At 42.0% G+C, this 18,670-nt stretch overlaps 1 protein-coding gene across 4 annotated transcripts in view; it reads left to right on the plus strand.

Moving 5' to 3' along the window:
* LOC146973022 (echinoderm microtubule-associated protein-like 6) overlaps nucleotides 1-18,670 on the plus strand; it is an 88,444-nt gene that overhangs the window by 22,190 nt on the left and 47,584 nt on the right. For all 4 annotated transcript variants that reach the window (XM_085799244.1, XM_085799246.1, XM_085799245.1 and 1 more), the window contains exons 2-11: nucleotides 1,873-2,032; nucleotides 5,458-5,556; nucleotides 5,641-5,709; nucleotides 6,686-6,871; nucleotides 8,007-8,142; nucleotides 13,384-13,457; nucleotides 14,451-14,578; nucleotides 16,196-16,333; nucleotides 16,997-17,138; nucleotides 18,086-18,200. In XM_085799244.1, the coding sequence (XP_085655370.1) occupies nucleotides 1,873-2,032; nucleotides 5,458-5,556; nucleotides 5,641-5,709; nucleotides 6,686-6,871; nucleotides 8,007-8,142; nucleotides 13,384-13,457; nucleotides 14,451-14,578; nucleotides 16,196-16,333; nucleotides 16,997-17,138; nucleotides 18,086-18,200 (1,247 nt within the window). The remainder of the gene's footprint in view (nucleotides 1-1,872; nucleotides 2,033-5,457; nucleotides 5,557-5,640; nucleotides 5,710-6,685; nucleotides 6,872-8,006; nucleotides 8,143-13,383; nucleotides 13,458-14,450; nucleotides 14,579-16,195; nucleotides 16,334-16,996; nucleotides 17,139-18,085; nucleotides 18,201-18,670) is intronic.

Genomic DNA, 18,670 nt, shown 5'->3' on the forward strand with positions numbered 1-18,670 from the left:
AAACCCTTTTAACAGGGAAAACCAGGAGAAACCTCAGGGTGAGCAACAGAGGAGGGATCATCACCCAGGACGGACAGACGGGCAATAGATGTTGTTACAGACAAGAAAACAGTTTACAACAGAGAATGTGGGAAACATGGAAACGTAGACCTAATAATAAGCTGGTATCGGTGTATACAATTATATAATAAAACATTAAAAAATGTGAATATAATTAGAATATTTCACATTAGAAGCATTAGAAATAAGAATATGATTGGAGGGGAGGACTGACAGGTGTTGCGGTCAGGTGTCAGTGTGTTGTGACGTTTGACCTTGACTCCACAGTTGTTGTTGTGCTCAGTCCTTGGCTCGGGTGCCCTTGGTGATGCGGTCGTCATGGCAACCGCGGCAGCCAGCAGGCTCATTGGCTGGTGTGCGGAGCAGACAGCATCCCTGAGATCAATGAGGCTGACACACCTGTTCTATTTCTGTTCCCTCCCATTGTTTCACTCCATGATTTACACACACACACACACACACGCACACACACACACACACTCACAGACACACACACACTTTCCGATGACTTCTCTCCTCCTCTACTTCCTGTCTCTGTCTCTACGGCGACAGACTGAGCAGGAGATGAGGACGGACGAAGACCTGTTAGTGTCACATCTGATTCTCATTGAGGGAAAGAGAGAAAACACACACACACACACACACACACACATCAGGGATCATTACACCATCGACAGAGCGGAGAGGACAGAGTGTGTGTGTGTGTGTGTGTGTGTGTGTGTGTGTGTGTGTGTGTGTGTGTGTGTGTTGTTGATAATGATGCCATTAAGCAGAGTGTGTATTTATAGCGCTCTCTTTGTAAAGGAGAACACACACTGACCCTCAGAGATGAAGAGGAGGATGAGGAGGAAGAGGAGGGGGAGAGATCAGGTTTATAAAAAGACCCGACACTCGACTCTTCTACGTGTGTTTATGTACAGATCAACACAAACGTCATCTTTCATCCTCACAACTAAGAAGCAACAAAAGATTCATGTGTGATCGCAAAACTCCTATGTTTCACTTTTAATTCTAATAAATGTTTAAATGATTCAATATTTATTTATATTTGTTAAGGAAGCTGAAAACTTTTATTTTCTTCTGATATGAATCATGTGATGACTCCCGAGATTTAAAGGGATAGTTGAACGTTTTGTCAAATTGGCCCATTGCCATAATCCCTATAGTCATAGCAGTAGGTTTGTTACCTTTAATTGTCGGTGCAAGCTATTTTTAGAATGGCGGAGCAGAGCCGTGAGCTGCTCAGAGCTACGCTACGGAGGCTCATTATGGGATTTCTTGGTTTCCCTCATCAAACTCATCAAATACACAATCCAACAACTCCACAACGCTCTGGGGGACAAGTTGTGACCTGCACATTCACCACGCTATGAGATAATAACACAACGTTACCACACAGAGTTGTTTTAGAGGGAAATTCATGCAAAACCACTGATGCACGTTGCCTTCAGGGACAGTTTTTCATCAACAGTCTCTGCATTTCCCTCTAAAACAACTCTGTCTGGTAACGTTGTGTTATTATCTCATAGCGTGGTGAATGTGCAGCTCACAACTTGTCCACCAGAGCGTTGTGGAGTTGTTGGATTGTGTATTTGATGAGTTTGATGAGGGAAACCAAGAAATCCCATAATGAGCCTCCGTAACCGTAGCTCACGGCTCTGCTCCGCCGTTCTAAAAACAGCTTGCACCGACAATTAAAGGTAACGAACCTACTGCTATGACTATAGGGATTATTATGGCAATGGGCCAATTTGCCAAAAATGTTGAACTATCCCTTTAACTTGTGATCCTGTGCCCCCCCCCCCCCCTCAGCTTGGCTCTGCACCCCGAGCGCTCCCTGGTGGCGACGGGTCAGGTGGGGAAGGACCCGTATGTGTGTGTGTGGGATTCCTTCACCGTCCAGACCGTCTCTCTGCTCCGCGACGGACACACACACGGCATCGCCTGCCTCGCATTCAGCGCTGACGGACAGGTGATACACACACACACACACACACACACACACACACACACACACACACACACACACACACACACACACACAAACACACAGTTAGGACGGTTATTCATGCATGGTGAGAGTGAGGGAGTTTCCTGTGTGTGACCAACAGATGGTTTCTGTCATTAAAGAACACTCATGCATGATGATGATGATGTTTATTCATCACTTTGGCTCAGTAACTTCAACAAGCTGCAGAACTCATGATGCACACACACAACTACACACAAAACAACACACATAACACAAAGTACGATACACACACACACACATCTCTGCCTCATTAAATCTACATCCAGTAGCGTTAATGGGGCATTAGGGTGTTACACAGAGTGAGGCAGGGTGTGGTGTTTGTGCGTTTTTGATAAAGTGTTTGATTGTTGAGTTCAGTGTATTAGGGTATTTAAGGAAGGTATTGGGGTGTTAGGAGTGATGGACCAGATACTAGGGTGTTCACGAGAGTGTTGAAGCATTAAAAAGGAGAATTCCGGCCATTTTTGACCCCGTCACACTGAACCTTTTATTTATTTTTGTCGCTGTTGCTCGTGTCGCTCCAAAAATATCGCTCTGTCACTCAGCTGCAGTTGCTCATCAGTTTGAAACAATTCAACAGATTGCTCTGATGACGTCATTCAAGCGATTCCAGTGAATTTCACCTCGCTCCGAGTCGCTCTCTTCTTCCTGTTTGTATCGGTCCAGCACGGCTGACATTGTAGCTGCTGCTGCTGTTTACCAGTTGTGGAAGTCCCACAAGCGCCGTGCAACGTCAAGCCGATTTTAGTCGCGTTTTTTGCTCCAACCAACACTGGGTAACCATCAGGACAACGATTTAGGGGTCAAAAATGACCGGAAATCTACTTTAAAGGTGGGAAAAAGGACACAATCAGGAGAGAGTTGGGATTTTACGTATAAGATGGGTATTATATGGCGTTGTAGAGTGTTGGGTTATTGGGGTGTTACAGAGTTGGACCAGCTATAAGGGTGTCAAGGCAAGTGTTAGGATAATAAGGTATTAATGTCAGACAGAGTATCAGGGTATTACAGAGAGTGTTGGGAGCATTAGGGTGTTCAAGTGAGGAGGGCCCGTTGAGAACAGAGAGAGCCGGAGCTGACATTTATTTATTAGTTTAAAAGGTGCTGATTAAACGCCTGTATGCATGTCTTCAATATAATATAATTTGTATTATTTAGCTACAAGTAGTTCCTATACTCAAAAGACCAAGATTCCTTGCGAATAGAACATGTGCAGAACACAAATGAATGTTCCTTTCGATGGGGATATCCCGATAGGCGGTCATTTTCAGGTTTTTAGAAACTGGAATATGAGCATATTTGGGTTTTTCAAAAGGGTTATTGCTGTTAGATAGCTAGATAGATAGCTAGATAGATAGATAGCTAGCTAGATAGCTAGCTAGATAGATAGATAGATAGATAGATAGATAGATAGATAGATAGATAGATAGATAGATAGATAGATAGATAGATAGATAGATAGATAGATAGATAGATAGATAGATAGATAGATAGATAGATAGATAGATAGATAGATATAGTGACTGTAAGTTGTGACCAGAGTTTTTCAGCTGTTATTACCCAGTGTGATGGCATGTGACAGGAAAGATTTCCTGTATCTGTCCCTTCGACAGCGGAGCTCATGGCTGTGCACAACCGGGTTATTGCTAATATTATTATGAAAGTGTTATTGACTGCATGTAAACGTAGTCAGTGTTGTTCCTGCCTCACTCTGTTCAGACATGGAGGTTTCTCCATTGGTCGCATACAAAAACCTGAGTGTTATCCAATTCACTGCAGCTCTAAGCTGAAATGAACTCACTCACCTTAGATTCTTTGGCTTCAGAATAAGAAAAAAAAAAAGCCGAAGTTCATTTTTCCAAAATTGGCAATAAAAACCTCGCAGTTGTGTTTGGCGTTGGTGAAAGTTGACGGATGAGATGAAACCAGACTGAGCTGTGAAGCCGGTCCATAAATGATCAGTGCTGTTGCGTTGTTGGCAGTTTTTTTTTTTTTGCCTCTGGCTTTGACTTTGTTTGCTGTGATTTAACGACTTGGAGTAAATCAGAGTAAACACAGAGTCAATAAAATAATCATAAATCCAACTTCATAATAAATCAGGTGCTCGGGCGTCGGCTGCAGCTGATTTCAAACATCCATCTCTCTGAAACCTCCTCCAGCCTCCGAGGTTTCTTTAACTCTCAACCACGAGGAGCTGTGGTCATCTCGTCTGTATCATTGATTTAAAACTACATGCTGTGCTTCAGTTGTTTGAAATTGTCATTAATAAAAATGTGAGTGCGACAATATTCCCAACCCAGAGCCCGGCTGTCATCTGACTATACTCAGCATCACAATTAATTAAACACAAAGCGATAAAAAGCAGTAAATCAGCACCGATGTGGAAAAAAAAGGACCTAAAGATAATTTAGAGCGGTCTGACTGCTGCAGCGCTGAGACATTATCAGATAAAAACTGAGTTTAGAGAAGAGCGTTTTGAAATAATGATTAGTTAAAGGGATGGTTCAACATTTTGTCAAATTGGCCCATTGCCATAATCCCTATAGTCATAGCAGTAGGTTCGTTACCTTTATTTGTCGGTGCAAGCTATTTTTAGAACGGCGGAGCAGAGCCGTGAGCTGCTCAGAGCTACGCTACGGAGGCTCATGGGATTTCTTGGTTTCCCTCATCAAACTCATCAAATACACAATCCAACAACTCCACAACGCTCTGGTGGACAAGTTGTGACCTGCACATTCACCACGCTATGAGATAATAACACAATGTTACCAGACAGAGTTGTTTTAGAGGGAAATACAGAGACTGCTTGATGAAAAACTGTCCCTGAAGGCAACGTGCATCAGCGGTTTTGCATGAATTTGAATGTGCAGGTCACAACTTGTCCACCAGAGCGTTGTGGAGTTGTTGGATTGTGTATTTGATGAGTTTGATGAGGGAAACCAAGAAATCCCATGAGCCTCCGTAGCGTAGCTCTGAGCAGCTCACGGCTCTGCTCCGCCGTTCTAAAAATAGCTTGCACCGACAATTAAAGGTAACGAACCTACTGCTATGACTATAAGGATTATGGCAATGGGCCAGTTTGCCAAAATGTTGAATATCCCTTTAATGAAATAAAAATGAGTTTCAATAAATTCATTTTCGTCAGTGTGAAAATAAGATAAGACGATATCGATCTGCAGGATGGTTTATGCAAGAGATGCAACACAGGAATTAATTGTGAATTGTGAATTGTGTGTGTGTAGCTGCCTCTTTCTGTATCTTAAACTGCTGAACTTGGAAAACACTCGTTTTCTATTCAAGTTTTTAATTAGTTTTTTTTTCATTTGGATTTATAACTCTCCCTCTCCCTCTCTTTCTCTCTGTAGCGTTTAGCCTCGGTCGGCCTGGATGCCAAGAACACAGTGTGTATCTGGGAGTGGAAGAGAGGGAAGATCCTGGCTACAGCCACCGGACACTCAGACAGGGTGTGTGTTTGTGTGTGTGTTTGTGTGTGAGAGAGAGAGATTGTGCATGTGTGTGTGTGTGCTAACTTCTCTTCTCTACTCCAGATCTTCGACATCTGCTGGGATCCGTTTCTGCAAAACCGTCTGGTGAGCTGTGGAGTCAAACACATCAAGGTAACACACATCCACAAACACACACACACACACACAAAATACCGTGCTGAGAATGATTTTATGATGATGATAATAGCCTATGATGTTTGGATGAACAGCTGTCGAAAAAAAAATTAAATTCAAAGAGAGGAAGAGATGAACTACAACTCCCATGGTGCATTTCACTAAACACATGGCTTCAGTTTCTGCCGTGTGCTCCACTCATTGAAGAGATCTGAACCTTCAGCAGTTCACTTCCTGATTTTGACTCGGTTTAGAGTTTACAGAGTTCAGTTACGATGGTGATTGGGTGGGTGTTAAATGAATCTGCACAAGAGGCTCATGGGAAATGTAGGATATGATGTTATCAATCAAACAGAAAGAAAGAAAAAATAAACTTATTCTTCTCAGAAATTAGGGTTGGAATTAGGGATGTCACGATTACATATTTTCTTGGTACGATTATTGTCAGAGAAATAATCACGGTAGCTACTACGAATATCACGATTATTATGCATTAATTAATTTCACAACACTATGAATGTGCAAAACCAAATATAGTCAAAATATAATTACATTACTCATTATATATAAATATTTCAAGTATCTAATAATATATGACCAATTCTTAATCTCCAGGGGAAATGTTTGAAATATTCAGGTCATAAATTGTTATCTATACCAAATGTTTGCGTTTATTTTAATCGTTTTTTGTTTTGTATTGCTTTTTTAAATTAAAAATGCGCTAACACGCTAACATTTAAATTCCCACCAATTCAATGTTACGTTAGTTAAATGGACCAGTATCTGTACATTTACCTTTATTTTTGCGCACATCTGCCAACATCAAATTTTTGTGAAAGTAACGGTATTTAGGAATCTTTACGATGAATTACTGTCGTTTCATACCACGATTAATTGTGAAAACAAGTAATCGTGACATCCCCAGTTTGAATAATAAAACCAGAGCTTTCATTGTCCATTTCATTGTCCATAGTTCTGGTCTCTGTGTGGAAACTCTCTCACTCCGAAGCGGGGCATCTTCGGGAAGACGGGCGACCTGCAGACCATCCTGTGTGTGGCGTCGGCGAAAGATGACCTCACGTACTCCGGGGCCCTCAACGGGGACATTTATGTCTGGAAGGGACTCAACCTGATCCGGACAGTCCAGGCCGCCCACGGGGTGAGTGGAAACCCAAATGGGTCGTAACTCATCTCCATTACACCGCATCTGACTTCATGTTAATTAATAACAGAATACAAATTGAAAAACTGTGGAAAATTCACCATTGGAATGAATAGAAGGAGGCGGGAAAAAAAGATAAATTATTGGACTTTTTCAAACGTCTACTACTCCGGCATACCTTCACCTAAAGACTCCATTTAAACTTTAAAATGTAGACACAGGTCTCGTCTATTGATTCAGTTTTCCACGTTTCGATAGGTTTTATAGTTTTTGAACAATCACTGTTCAATGACCATGATCGTTTTTGGAGAAATGTTGAGATTATAATGGGTGTGTATTGTGTAGAATGTCCGTGCTGGAGTGGGAGAAGTTGTCTGAATATTTTAATCTTTCCACACTGCTCCCAGACACAAATAACACTCTACACACATGATTTTTTCCACATTTGTAGACAAACTTGTCTTCTCTCTAACAATGTGCTCAACAAAGCAGAGAGACTAACAGAATTTAAACTGTGAGCCTGTGAGTGCAGCCAGGTCTCTCCCTTCTCCCCATTGACTCCAATACAAAGACTTTCTGAGAGAAGCAGAAGGGACTCCTTTTTTTAACTTGCAACTGTTTCCAAAATATTTACTGTAGAAACACCGAAATCATATCAAAGCGTTCAGGAAGTCCAGGGAATTTCCAGTTGGCTGCTTCAAATTTATTAGCTTTGAAAAGCACAGGGTGGAGTTCAATGATGAAACCCCACCAGACGTTCACAAAACACCTGTTGATGATCGTCTCACCTCACAGAGTGGTTTGATCGTCTTGCAGCAGGAGACATTGGTGTCTACCAACCTTTTAATGGCAGAAGTAACGACAAAACAGCTTTTTAATGCACAAATAAAATATTGATACAAAACATAAATATTTGAGCAGGATGGAGTGGAGAAGGAAAAAGGAACAAACGGCTGAAACTTCAAATGAGCTGCAGTGAAATCCTTCAAACTAAACATCAAACAAACAAATAAACCAACTTTCAACCCTGTGGGGGACAACAACAGCCACACGATTTATCTTTTATATTTTCCTTTACTAATTTAGAGTAATAAATATTTGTGTGTGTGTCTCTCTGTGTGTGTGTGTGTAGGCTGGTATCTTCAGCATGTATTCCTGTGAGGAGGGTTTTGCCACCGGTGGCAGAGACGGCTGCATCCGACTGTGGGACGTCGACTTCAAACCGATCACCAAGATCGACCTGCGAGAGGCCGAGCAGGGGTACAAAGGTACGCCAAAACGCCAAAATGACTGTGCAGGGTAGAGAGTGTGTACGCCGCACAAAGGTGTGGTCATCACAGTCGTGGTAGAACAATAAGGCCAAACTGAGTCTGGCCGACAGAGGAGGGTTTTTTTGTTTTGCGCGCAGTTAGCTTAGCTTAGCTTAGTTTAGCTGTGCCTGTTCTATCTACCCTGACATCACTGTGGGGGATTTAATGTTGCGTTTCATTTACCTCAATTTCAGAGCTGGAAATGACGGCACATCAAAGTTGATAAGATTCCTGTTATAAACTGGCAGTTGGCAAGTTTGAAAAGCAAACCTTTGTTTAGCTAGTTATTGTTGTTGTTAGCATTGTTAGCTAATGCCAGCTGGAGTTTGCGCGTGAAAGCAACATAGCATGTCTACAGTACAGGTAGAAGTTGCACAATAGTGTCACTACGACTGATTTAATGACACAAAAGACTACGTGACGTTCATAATGATGCACAGAGCAGCCATCTTGGATTTTGAGCTGCGGTTTTCCAAAGTTTCCGAGTTGGAGATCAGACTTCTGGGGATGTTTCATGGGAACTCAGAAAATCCCACTTCCAAATTCCAGTGGAACCAACAGTTGTTATCACTGGCTGCTGACGGAGCTATGCTCTTTGTTGCTGTTGTTTGCAGACATTTTATTTTCAGAGTCCATTATCATTATCATACCATATCATTTCATTAGTCCATAATGGGGTTGGAAATCGACCTTCTTCAGCATGTAAACGCCTTAATCGGACTGAAGCTGGACAATGCATGTGTTCATGCTCCACAACAGTAGAGACGGCACAAAGTGGAGCAGAGAAGCCGCCCGAACCCAGCCAAGTAAAGAAAAAAAATAAACAGTGTCAGCGCCGATTCAATGCATTTCATCCTATGCGCCCAGCGGGACGATGTGTTTTATTAAAAAAGAGAGAGAGAGAGAGAGAGAGAGAGGAAGCCCATGGACTGTCATTTGTCTCCTATTCTCAGCCTGAAACCGGCCCAGATCGGCGTCTGGTTAGGGACTGTAGTTGAGAATTCATTAAGTTTATGAAGTTTTTTATATTCATTTTTTTTACTTGGGGACAGAAAAGTCAACAGGACAGGAGGCAGACACCGCCAGTTATTCCATTTTCTCTGTTGCGTCATGTAAACTGGGACAAGGACAGAAGTCTGATTAGACGCCAAAATCAAATTTTGAGCATAGCTCGATTAAGCTGTTCATGTACTGAGTGGGAGAAAAAATCGATTCACATAAATATCGCAGTATCTTTTTTGACGTTTTTTTATTTTTTATTTTTTTAAATATTGTACAATGTGCATTTGTTCGCCTTTTTTACATACAGAGAGTACAGGTTTTGAAAAGGGTTTAAGTTCACTTTATAATGGAGTATGTTAATTTATAGGCTCCTACAGTATTTGTGTGCAGATAAATGTTAAAAATGCAGATTAAAATTGAGAGAATTGGCAATATCGTAGAATCACAATTTAAATCGAATCGCCATCCAAAAAATCGTAGAAGAATCGAATCGGGAGAAAAGCATATCGTCTCAGCCCTACTGATTGTAGGACAACTGAGGTACCGGTGGTAAAACCTCATGGACTTCAACCTCAGGAACCTGAAAATTACAAATTGTTTTGTCAATTCTCAGATTTTGGGGCCGGAAGACAAGACAGATACCCAAATATATGATAAAGAGCCTTCAATAAGTGATATTTCCAGAATATGTCCCCTTTAACTAACTAACTGCATTTACACCCAGTGGAAACGGGGTCTAAAGTGATTTAATCGGAAGCTGTGTTGAACTTCATGACGACATCTATTGTGTGTGAGACCTTTAAACCAGAGCAGTTCTGTTCAGTTAATGAGAGCTGTGGCCTTTACGTGTCCAGCTCCTATTGGGGTTTTCTTCACCCCTCATTCAACGTGAATAACCTCACCGAGGCTGAATATCACGAAATCAGTCGTCTAAAGCTGAACTCTTCTCTCCTGGAGAATCAGGAGGAGGAGATCTCTGTCAGAGCTAACTTTTTTTTTTTTTTAAGTAGAAACTAAAATCCTTCACCTCCATCTCAGTTCCCTCTGAAGATATCTGTGATCGTCACTTTCTCTCTTTGGCGGGAGACGGGAATGACCTGAATTCCTCAAGTTCTTGTCCCCGACAGCGTCTGAGGAGAAGTTTTTTGGGTAATGAGGGGAGCCGAGGTGTGAAAGTTTGTCTTCAGCCGGAGAAAAGCACTGACCTGATTTCGTATAAAACCCAGAAGTGGTGAACGTTTGAACGTCTCCTCTGCTTTTCATTCTTCAAATGCCAACCCCCCCTCCCATCCGCTCCCAGCAGGAGATGGAGGTGCCGGGGGGTGAAGCATAAGATAAACCCCCTGGCTGCGTTTTTCATGTCTCCTCTCTGGAGAATTTCTAAGGAGAAAGTTAGAAAAGAGAAAGTGAATGCAAGTGAAGGTTTAGTGATCTCTGATCCCAGCCAGAGTTGAGAATATCCTCATTGTTGGAGACGGTGGTGGTTTTTAACGCTGTTGCCTCGTGAACGCAGAAGGTTTTCAGGCTCCATCCACGTTAGATTTAGATTTTTTTTAGATTTTATTTGCTTGCACAGTTAAAAATTACACAAGTAAAAGTAACAATTTTGACAATTTAAAGTGCAGGAAGAGGCGAAAACTCAAGGAGCTTATCAGTTGCCTCCACCTAACAATAAAGTATCATATCATACTAAAGAAAACAAAATATACAAATGAGCAATCAAAAATATTTAGATGATAGAAATAAATAAAAAATTTACAAGGAACGTTCAAAACATTTACATTTTAAAACAATGGTTTAAAACAAAACCGATCGTGCTCCAGACCTGTGGATCAGAAATAACCCAATCCCTCTTGGTTTGAAGCCCTGACATGAGAAATTGTTCCGAATTGCGTGATTTGCACTGAGCGGCGGAACAATTTCTCATGTCGGGGCTTCAATACAAGACGGACATTACAGACGAGCAGCATGGAGGTATTTGGATGTTTTTTGGTGTGTCTTTTTGTTACGAAGACAGTTGGTATCCATTTGCAACCGTCATATGGACATGCAGTGCTGCACAGAGCCCCCCTGTAACTCAGAGAAGCCACGGAGGACTCTGAAACTTCTCCCAGCCCTTAGTCCACATGAGGGGGAGTAGATAATGAGTGAAATTTGAATTTTGGGTGAACTATCCCTTTAAGCTATGGACACCGAGGGGCCGACAGAGGTTTACTATGTCTTTAATATCATGCATAACAATTTCTGCTCACACTGTCCCACATGAAAACCTGCACAGTCTTGTCTTATAACAGAGCGCTGTTGTCTAGCGGATGCGTTCACTGTCTCTGATTAAAAAAGAAGAAGAAAATAAACACTTTTAAAAAGCTGCCGTCGGTGAAGAATCCCCTTGAAGCTGAACATTAAAAATCTTAACGTGATGATGAGGTGAACGGAGGCGGTTCAGGCTCAGGTTTTCCTCCCGGCGGCTGTTAACACTTGTGAGACGACACATCAGAGATTCCTCTCTCTCTCTCTCTCTCCGCTGTGAAACTCTTAACCAATTATTTCCAATTTGCTTCATAAACTGCTGTGTGTCTGCTCTGCGGCTGCTGTGGCTGGTGAAGCTCCAGGGAGGAGTTTCTTCTAACACAGTTACAGGGAACATGGAGGGCTGAGTCACGGCAGCAGACGCTCTAATTGGCCGACACGGCGCCGCTGAACAGCTCCGCTAATTAGCTTTCACATTCTGGGGAACAGGAGTTTGACGGCGAAGTGGAGGCAGTGAAAACAAAAAGATTATTCTGTCCTCACACATCTGCTGCTGTGTGTGTGTGTGTGTGTGTGTGTGTGTGTGTGTGTGTGTGTGTGTGTGTACACATCTGACTTCTCCATCTAGTTGTTGAGATAATAAGACGGGGATATTTTCACTGTGATTATAGAATAATTGTTTTCGAGAAAACAAACACAGCAGCAGCTCAAAGGTCACAGTTTGCCTCCATGTTTCTTTTTCTTTCTTCTCCTTCTTTCTCTCTGATTTATTTTTAAGGGTTGATCTAAAAACCATCTCAGTGTAGTTTTCCATCTCCTCTCTCTTTCAGTTTCTCTCTATAGCTCTAGTAGCAACAGGTCGGTGTCAGCCAATCAGAAGAGAGGAGGAGGCTCTGAGCCTCTCTTCTGATTGGCTGGCTGTTTTCTAAAGTGATCCAATAAAAACAGAGCAGATTTCAGAATAAAACACTCAGAGAAACCAAATCCTGCAAAGTTGTTGTTGTTGGATGGTGGGTCCAGTACAGGTGGTGAGGGGGCGGGGCTTAGTTGTGACATCACAAAGTGACAGGAAGTCCTGACGGCTGGTTTTAAGGCTCAGTTTCTGAATACAGGCTGTGTGCATTTCTCTGTGGACTGAGGCTTTGATACTTTCACAGTATTAATATAGAACCTAGAGCTGCTTTATAATCACACTACACATGGACATCTACCTTTATACTGTATGGAGCTTTAACACAAACATCTACCTTTATACTGTATGGAGCTTTAACACAAACATCTACCTTTATACTGTATGGAGCTTTAATACAAACATCTACCTTTATACTGTATGGAGCTTTAACACAAACATCTACCTTTATACTGTATGGAGCTTTAACACAAACATCTACCTTTATTATCCTCCTCGTCCAGCCTGTGAAGCTCATCAGGTCGATGACCCACAGCTCATTAACTGGAATCAATCGATCAGAAACACCTCCTCATCAATACTCATCCATCATCAGTCTCTGGTTTTCCTTTTCTCATTGTCTTAATCTCCCATTCTCTCTTTTCTTTCCTCCCGATCTCATTCCTTTTTCAAACTCATTTTCATTTTCCATTCCTCTTCCACATTTCATTTCCTTCTCTTTAGTAAAAATAACGCATTTTATTTATATGTGCCTTTCAACTCAGCCAAGGACACTTCACAATGGAGATGAAATTAAACATTAAATAAAATACAAAGCAGCAAACATCAAAGCTGCTTGAGAAGAAAAACAACATGTGAATATGTTATTTATGTTTTGCATCCGTCTTTGTCCTCTTTTTTTGTATTTACATCCATGAACAGCTGCACTTGGTCTTTGTTGCAGCTAACTCTTGGTTCTGCAGATACACAGTGTGTTTATATTTATAATATTTTCTATACCTACTACATCCTCTATCTTCCTCCTCTTCCTCCTCCAGGTCTGTCTATTCGCAGCGTCTGCTGGCGAGCCGACCGCATCCTGGCGGGAACCCAGGACAGCGAGATCTTTGAGGTGAGAAGGAAGAAGAAGATGAACGACTGGAAACCAGAACTCTGCTGCTGCTGCTTCTCTTTTCTTTCTGCTTTAGTTTGGTCCAGTAAGCCCCTCCCCCCTCTGCTGGACACTGGCCCCTCATTGGCTCACACACAAACACACAAATCACTTCAGCCAATCGTATTAGTCTCTGCTTTAATTCGTATGTTACAACAGAGTATTAGACTTCGAGAATAAAGTCTTAATATTTAAACCTGTTGTTTTAGAGGAGGAAAGTTGTTCAAATGAGGCCGTGGAGCATTTTGTGAAGTTGTTCACAAACAAGGAGATACTTAGAGGAATAGTTCACCAAAAAATGAGATTCAGTCATTAGTGACTCATGCTGATGAATACTCCGAATACAAGTTTTGTGCATCTGGAGACCCGGGAGGCCGGTTCGTAGTCCAACGAAAACTGAGAGTCAATAGCGCCAGACACAAAAAACGTCCATAAAACTACACAACAACCATTTAATATTCCTCCACACTGCTCGTCCACTGCAATCCAAGTGTCCTGAAGGGAGATAGTCCAGAGTTTACTGGAAACAACCTCATTTAGGACATTTTTACAGCCTAAACAGTCCTGGATTGAATTTGCCTGGGGTGCGCTCTCGCGTTCACGCCATGCACACGGACGTGACCGGATTTGCCTAAATGAGGTTGTTTTTGTGTCGGGCCATATTATTACTCTCATATAAAGTTTTGGTTGGACTACGAACCGGCCTCCCAGGTCTCCAGATGCACTTTGAGGAATAAAAAACTACTCCGGAGTATTCATCAGCATGAGGGGGAGGTACTAATAATGACTGAATTTCATTTTTTGGTGAACTATTCCTTTAATCTTTTGGCTCATAAGTCAAATCAGTTTGAAAAGAATAATGCAATAAAATGCATCGATTGTGTGTTTCACTCTTTTATTCTCATACATTTATGAGTTGTGTGTGTGTGTGTGTGTGTGTGTGTGTGTGTCCAGGTGATGGTGAGGGACCGGGACAAGCTGCTGCTCATCATGCAGGGACACAGCGAGGGCGAGCTCTGGGCGCTGGACGTTCACCCCAAGAAGCCGCTGGCGGTCACCGGCAGCGACGACCGCTCCGTCAGGTGAGTGGTGCTGCAGGGGTTAACGGAGGGGTTTCCTGGGCGCCGCTGCAGGGGCCGGAGGAGAGACGTCTGGATGTTTGAGTCAGCGCTGCATCGACGGCAGCGTGGTCGGTGTGACGGGTGGGAAAGAGATGTCATGTAAAGAGACGGAGTTTGGTGGAGTTGGTGTCGTTGTAACCAGTGGTGTCGTCTATGTCAGTGGTTCTCAAACTTTTTAACACCAAGGACCCCTAAATTGACACAAGTTAGACCACCACGGACCCCCATTGGACAAAATTTTGAAGCAAAAATGAGAAATACACAAATATTTGTTCTAAGACTGAAGAACATTACTTTTTTAGTCAATGTACGTTCAAATTAGGGCCAATGGCGTGAATTTTTGCAAATATTGTAGAGAAATTTCTGGAAAAAAATGTTACAATTTTTTCCAAAAAAGTTGAAATTTTTTTTTTTTTGAAGTTAAAAATTTTCTAGAAAAAAGTGGTAAAATTTCTGTAAATAACAATTCTAGAAAAAAAGTGGTGAAATTTCTCAAAAAAGGTCAAATTTCTCAAAAAAAAGTTTTAAAAAAATTCTAGAAGAAACGTGTAAAATTTCTCAAAAAGTGAAAAAAAAAAAAACAATCTAGAAAAAGTGGTAACAATTAAGAAAAAAAAAAAGTAAAGTAAAAAAATAATAATTAAAAAAGAAAAAACTTCTAGAAAAAAGTGGTAAAATTTCAAGAAAAAGTTGGGGACCCCCTTGAACCCTCTCAAGGACCCCTTGACTTTGACAACCATTGGTCTATGTGATACTCAGGTATACTCAGTATACCCACTGAACATGCAATAATATTTCAGTATACCCACTACAAATTTGGTCTACTAGCAAAAGTGAAATCCGCCCCGACTGTAAGCACTTTGACATCCAGGTTAAAAACATTTCTTTATCCGTGAGCCTATGGCTGAGCTCTTTTAAGGAACTTTAAATCTTTAAATCTCTCCATTGTAACGGCGTGTTCAAACCGGGCGAAAGGCGAATTTTTCGCGTGATAAGATTACATACAAAGTCAATTTACAGACGCAAATGGACGTGAATTTTTGCCGGCAAGTGCGAATGGCACAACGCGAATGAAGCAAATACACGAAATTCGCCTGTTCGTGCAAATTCAAAATATTGAACTCAAGCAAAAATATTTGCGCAAATGCCACGAGTAAAAACAAATATTCCGGCGGGCAAACTCGAGCAAGTAGAGCGAGGCGAATATTTTACTCGGGCGCGGTGTGAACACACTGTAAGACCTCTTAATTCTTTTAATACAAATCTATATACCATGCTGCAAGCTCATATTTTATGCTCTATTTTGGTCTAGTTTTTATTTTATGATATATATTTCCTGTACTTTTCTTTTTTTTCTTGCTTTTAATTGTATGCTTAATGTTTCCAATTTTTAATATTTGAGTTTTATGCCTTATTGCCTACAACAAAACTATTTAACTATCTAGTCTATGATACAGGTATGAACAGTATACCCACTACAACAGATTACACTACACAACTGGTTGTAACCATGGAGACGAAGATGCTGATGAGATGTGTGTGTGTGTGTGTGTGTGTGTGTGTGTGTGTGTGCGTCAGGCTGTGGAGTCTGGTGGACCACGCCCTCATCGCTCGCTGCAACATGGAGGAGGCGGTGCGGAGCGTGGCGTTCAGCGTGGACGGGTCCCAGCTGGCTCTGGGCATGAAGGACGGATCCTTCACCGTGCTGAGAGTCAGGTAGCACACACACACACACACACACTAGGGGTGGGCAAAAATATCGATACGGCAATATATCGCGATACGATATCGATATTCAAGATTTGAATATCGATTTTTTTTGTTTGTTTTTTTGTTTCTGATGCCTTTATTGATAGTATAGTTGAGAGAGACAGAGAGAGGGGGGATTGAGGACTGTAGCCTCTACATGGGGCGCCTGCTTAACCTCCTGCTCCACTCGACGCCCCCCAATATCGATATTTTTTCAATTAATGAATCATGTTTCAGACGTAAATCCAGTACGACTTCCGCACCTCGAGGTGTCACTGTACTGCTGCCTCAGACAGTGTGTTGCACATGCAAATATGTTGTTGTAACTTGCACTTGTATAAAATGGCATGGATAATTTGAATTACATTGTTTTGACTCATTGGTTTGTCCCATAAATTATCACTATCATCTGATGTACACACAACTCGGATTTTAAGATGCATAATGCCTTTTACATTTTTCAGTGAACTATGTAGAATATCGTAGAATATCACAATATATTGCAAAATCTGGATGTCGCAATATCGTATCGTATCGTGATGCACACACACATACACACACACAGGCATATACAGACACACACTCATGGATGTGTTTTGGTGTGACGGGACGTTTGTGTGTCCGTCTCAGAGACATGACGGAGGTCGTCCACATCAAAGACAGGAAGGAGGTGATCCACGAGATGAAGTTCTCTCCAGACGGAGCGTATCTCGCCGTCGGCTCCAACGACGGCCTGGTGGACGTCTACGCCGTCGCCCAGAGATACAAGAAGGTAGAGAGAGCGGAGACGGTCCGACTGTGTGTGTGTGTGAGGGCATTGGTGAATACTGTACCAAAAGTCGACGAATATTTGAATATTAACCCTCTACAATGAGTTTGCCTCAGTTAATGACCATAAATACACAATGTCATACACGCTGTCATCCATTGTGGATAAGCGTGAATTCTGTTTACCCTCCTTCAGAGTGATAGATAGAGAAAGAAAAAAAAGAGCATGGACGCATTAACCTGTTCAGTTACACAAACAGACATATTGCGGAGGAGGTTTGGGAGGATTCAGTGTGTGTTTACATTTTTGTTAATCTGTTATACATTAGGAAGTCCCACTATTATTTGCTCTTCATTTCTTCACAAAAAATATATTTTTCATCTGCCAGTCGTAAGCAGAGCGCCGCACCTGAGGGTTTAATTTTTACTGTCAGACACTCCTCCACTCTACTGTAAAGTGCCTTTTAATCTTGTTAGTTAACGGTTAATAATTAGGTAACGAGCGTCCGCTATCGGTCAGAAAAAAGTCAAATTGAGCATCGCTATGACAGACAAAATATTTTTCAAACAATTCTATGTTCAACAACAACCAATGCCAATTTTTAACCATATATAAATTATATCCACCTTCATTTCAAAAGATGCCATTCCACTTTTTGCTTTATTACAGCACCAGGCTTTTGACAAAAGAAACACAAGAAAAAGACAAATACTCGACTGTGACAGCGTCGATTATATTAGATTAGCAATTTTATTCTGTGTATTTAAAAATTAGAATAGAATAAACCAATGATTTTTTGTTTTTTTATTCCCATTCATCAAAAGAAAATCCATTGGCCAATTATTCGGTGAAAGCCTTGGTGTGTGTCTGTGTGTTGTTGTGACGGTTGTGTGTCTGTGTGTTGTTGTGACGGTTGTTGTGTGTCTGTGTGTGTCTCCCCCTGTGGACAGGTGGGGGAGTGCGGCAAGTCGTCCAGCTTCATCACTCACCTGGACTGGTCCCAGGACAGTAAGATCCTGCAGAGCAACGACGGCGCCGGCGAGCGGCTCTTCTACCGGATGCCCAGTGAGTCTCAGTCCTTAGTGACGTGTTGCTATAGCGACACCGAGGCAAAGTCCAGTGGGTTTAAACAGAATCAGCTCAGATTAAAATCTGCTTCTCCTCGTGTGTCTCTGCTGCTGATCAACACTGATAGAAACCTGCAGACAAGCTGTTTGTTACCACGACGACGTCATAACCTCCTCTTCTTCCTCCTCCTCCTCCTCTTTCTCTTCCTCCTCCTTCTTCCTCTCCCCCTCCTCCTCCTCTTCCTCTTTCTCTTCCCCATCCTCATCCTCTTCCTCCTTCTCTTCCTCTTTCTCCTCCTCCTCCTCTTCCACCTCATCCTCCACCTCCTCTTTCCTCTTTCTCTTCCTCCTCTTCCTCTCCATTTTCCTTCTCCTCCTCCTCTTCCTCCACCTCCTTCTCTTTCTCCTCTACCTCTTCTACCTCCTCTTCCTGGTCCTCTCCCTCTTCATTCTCCTCCTCCTCCTCTT

This window comes from Trachurus japonicus, chromosome 15, assembly GCF_045865225.1.
Source record: "Trachurus japonicus isolate A0001 chromosome 15, Traja_1.0".
Classification (NCBI taxonomy): domain Eukaryota; kingdom Metazoa; phylum Chordata; class Actinopteri; order Carangiformes; family Carangidae; genus Trachurus; species Trachurus japonicus.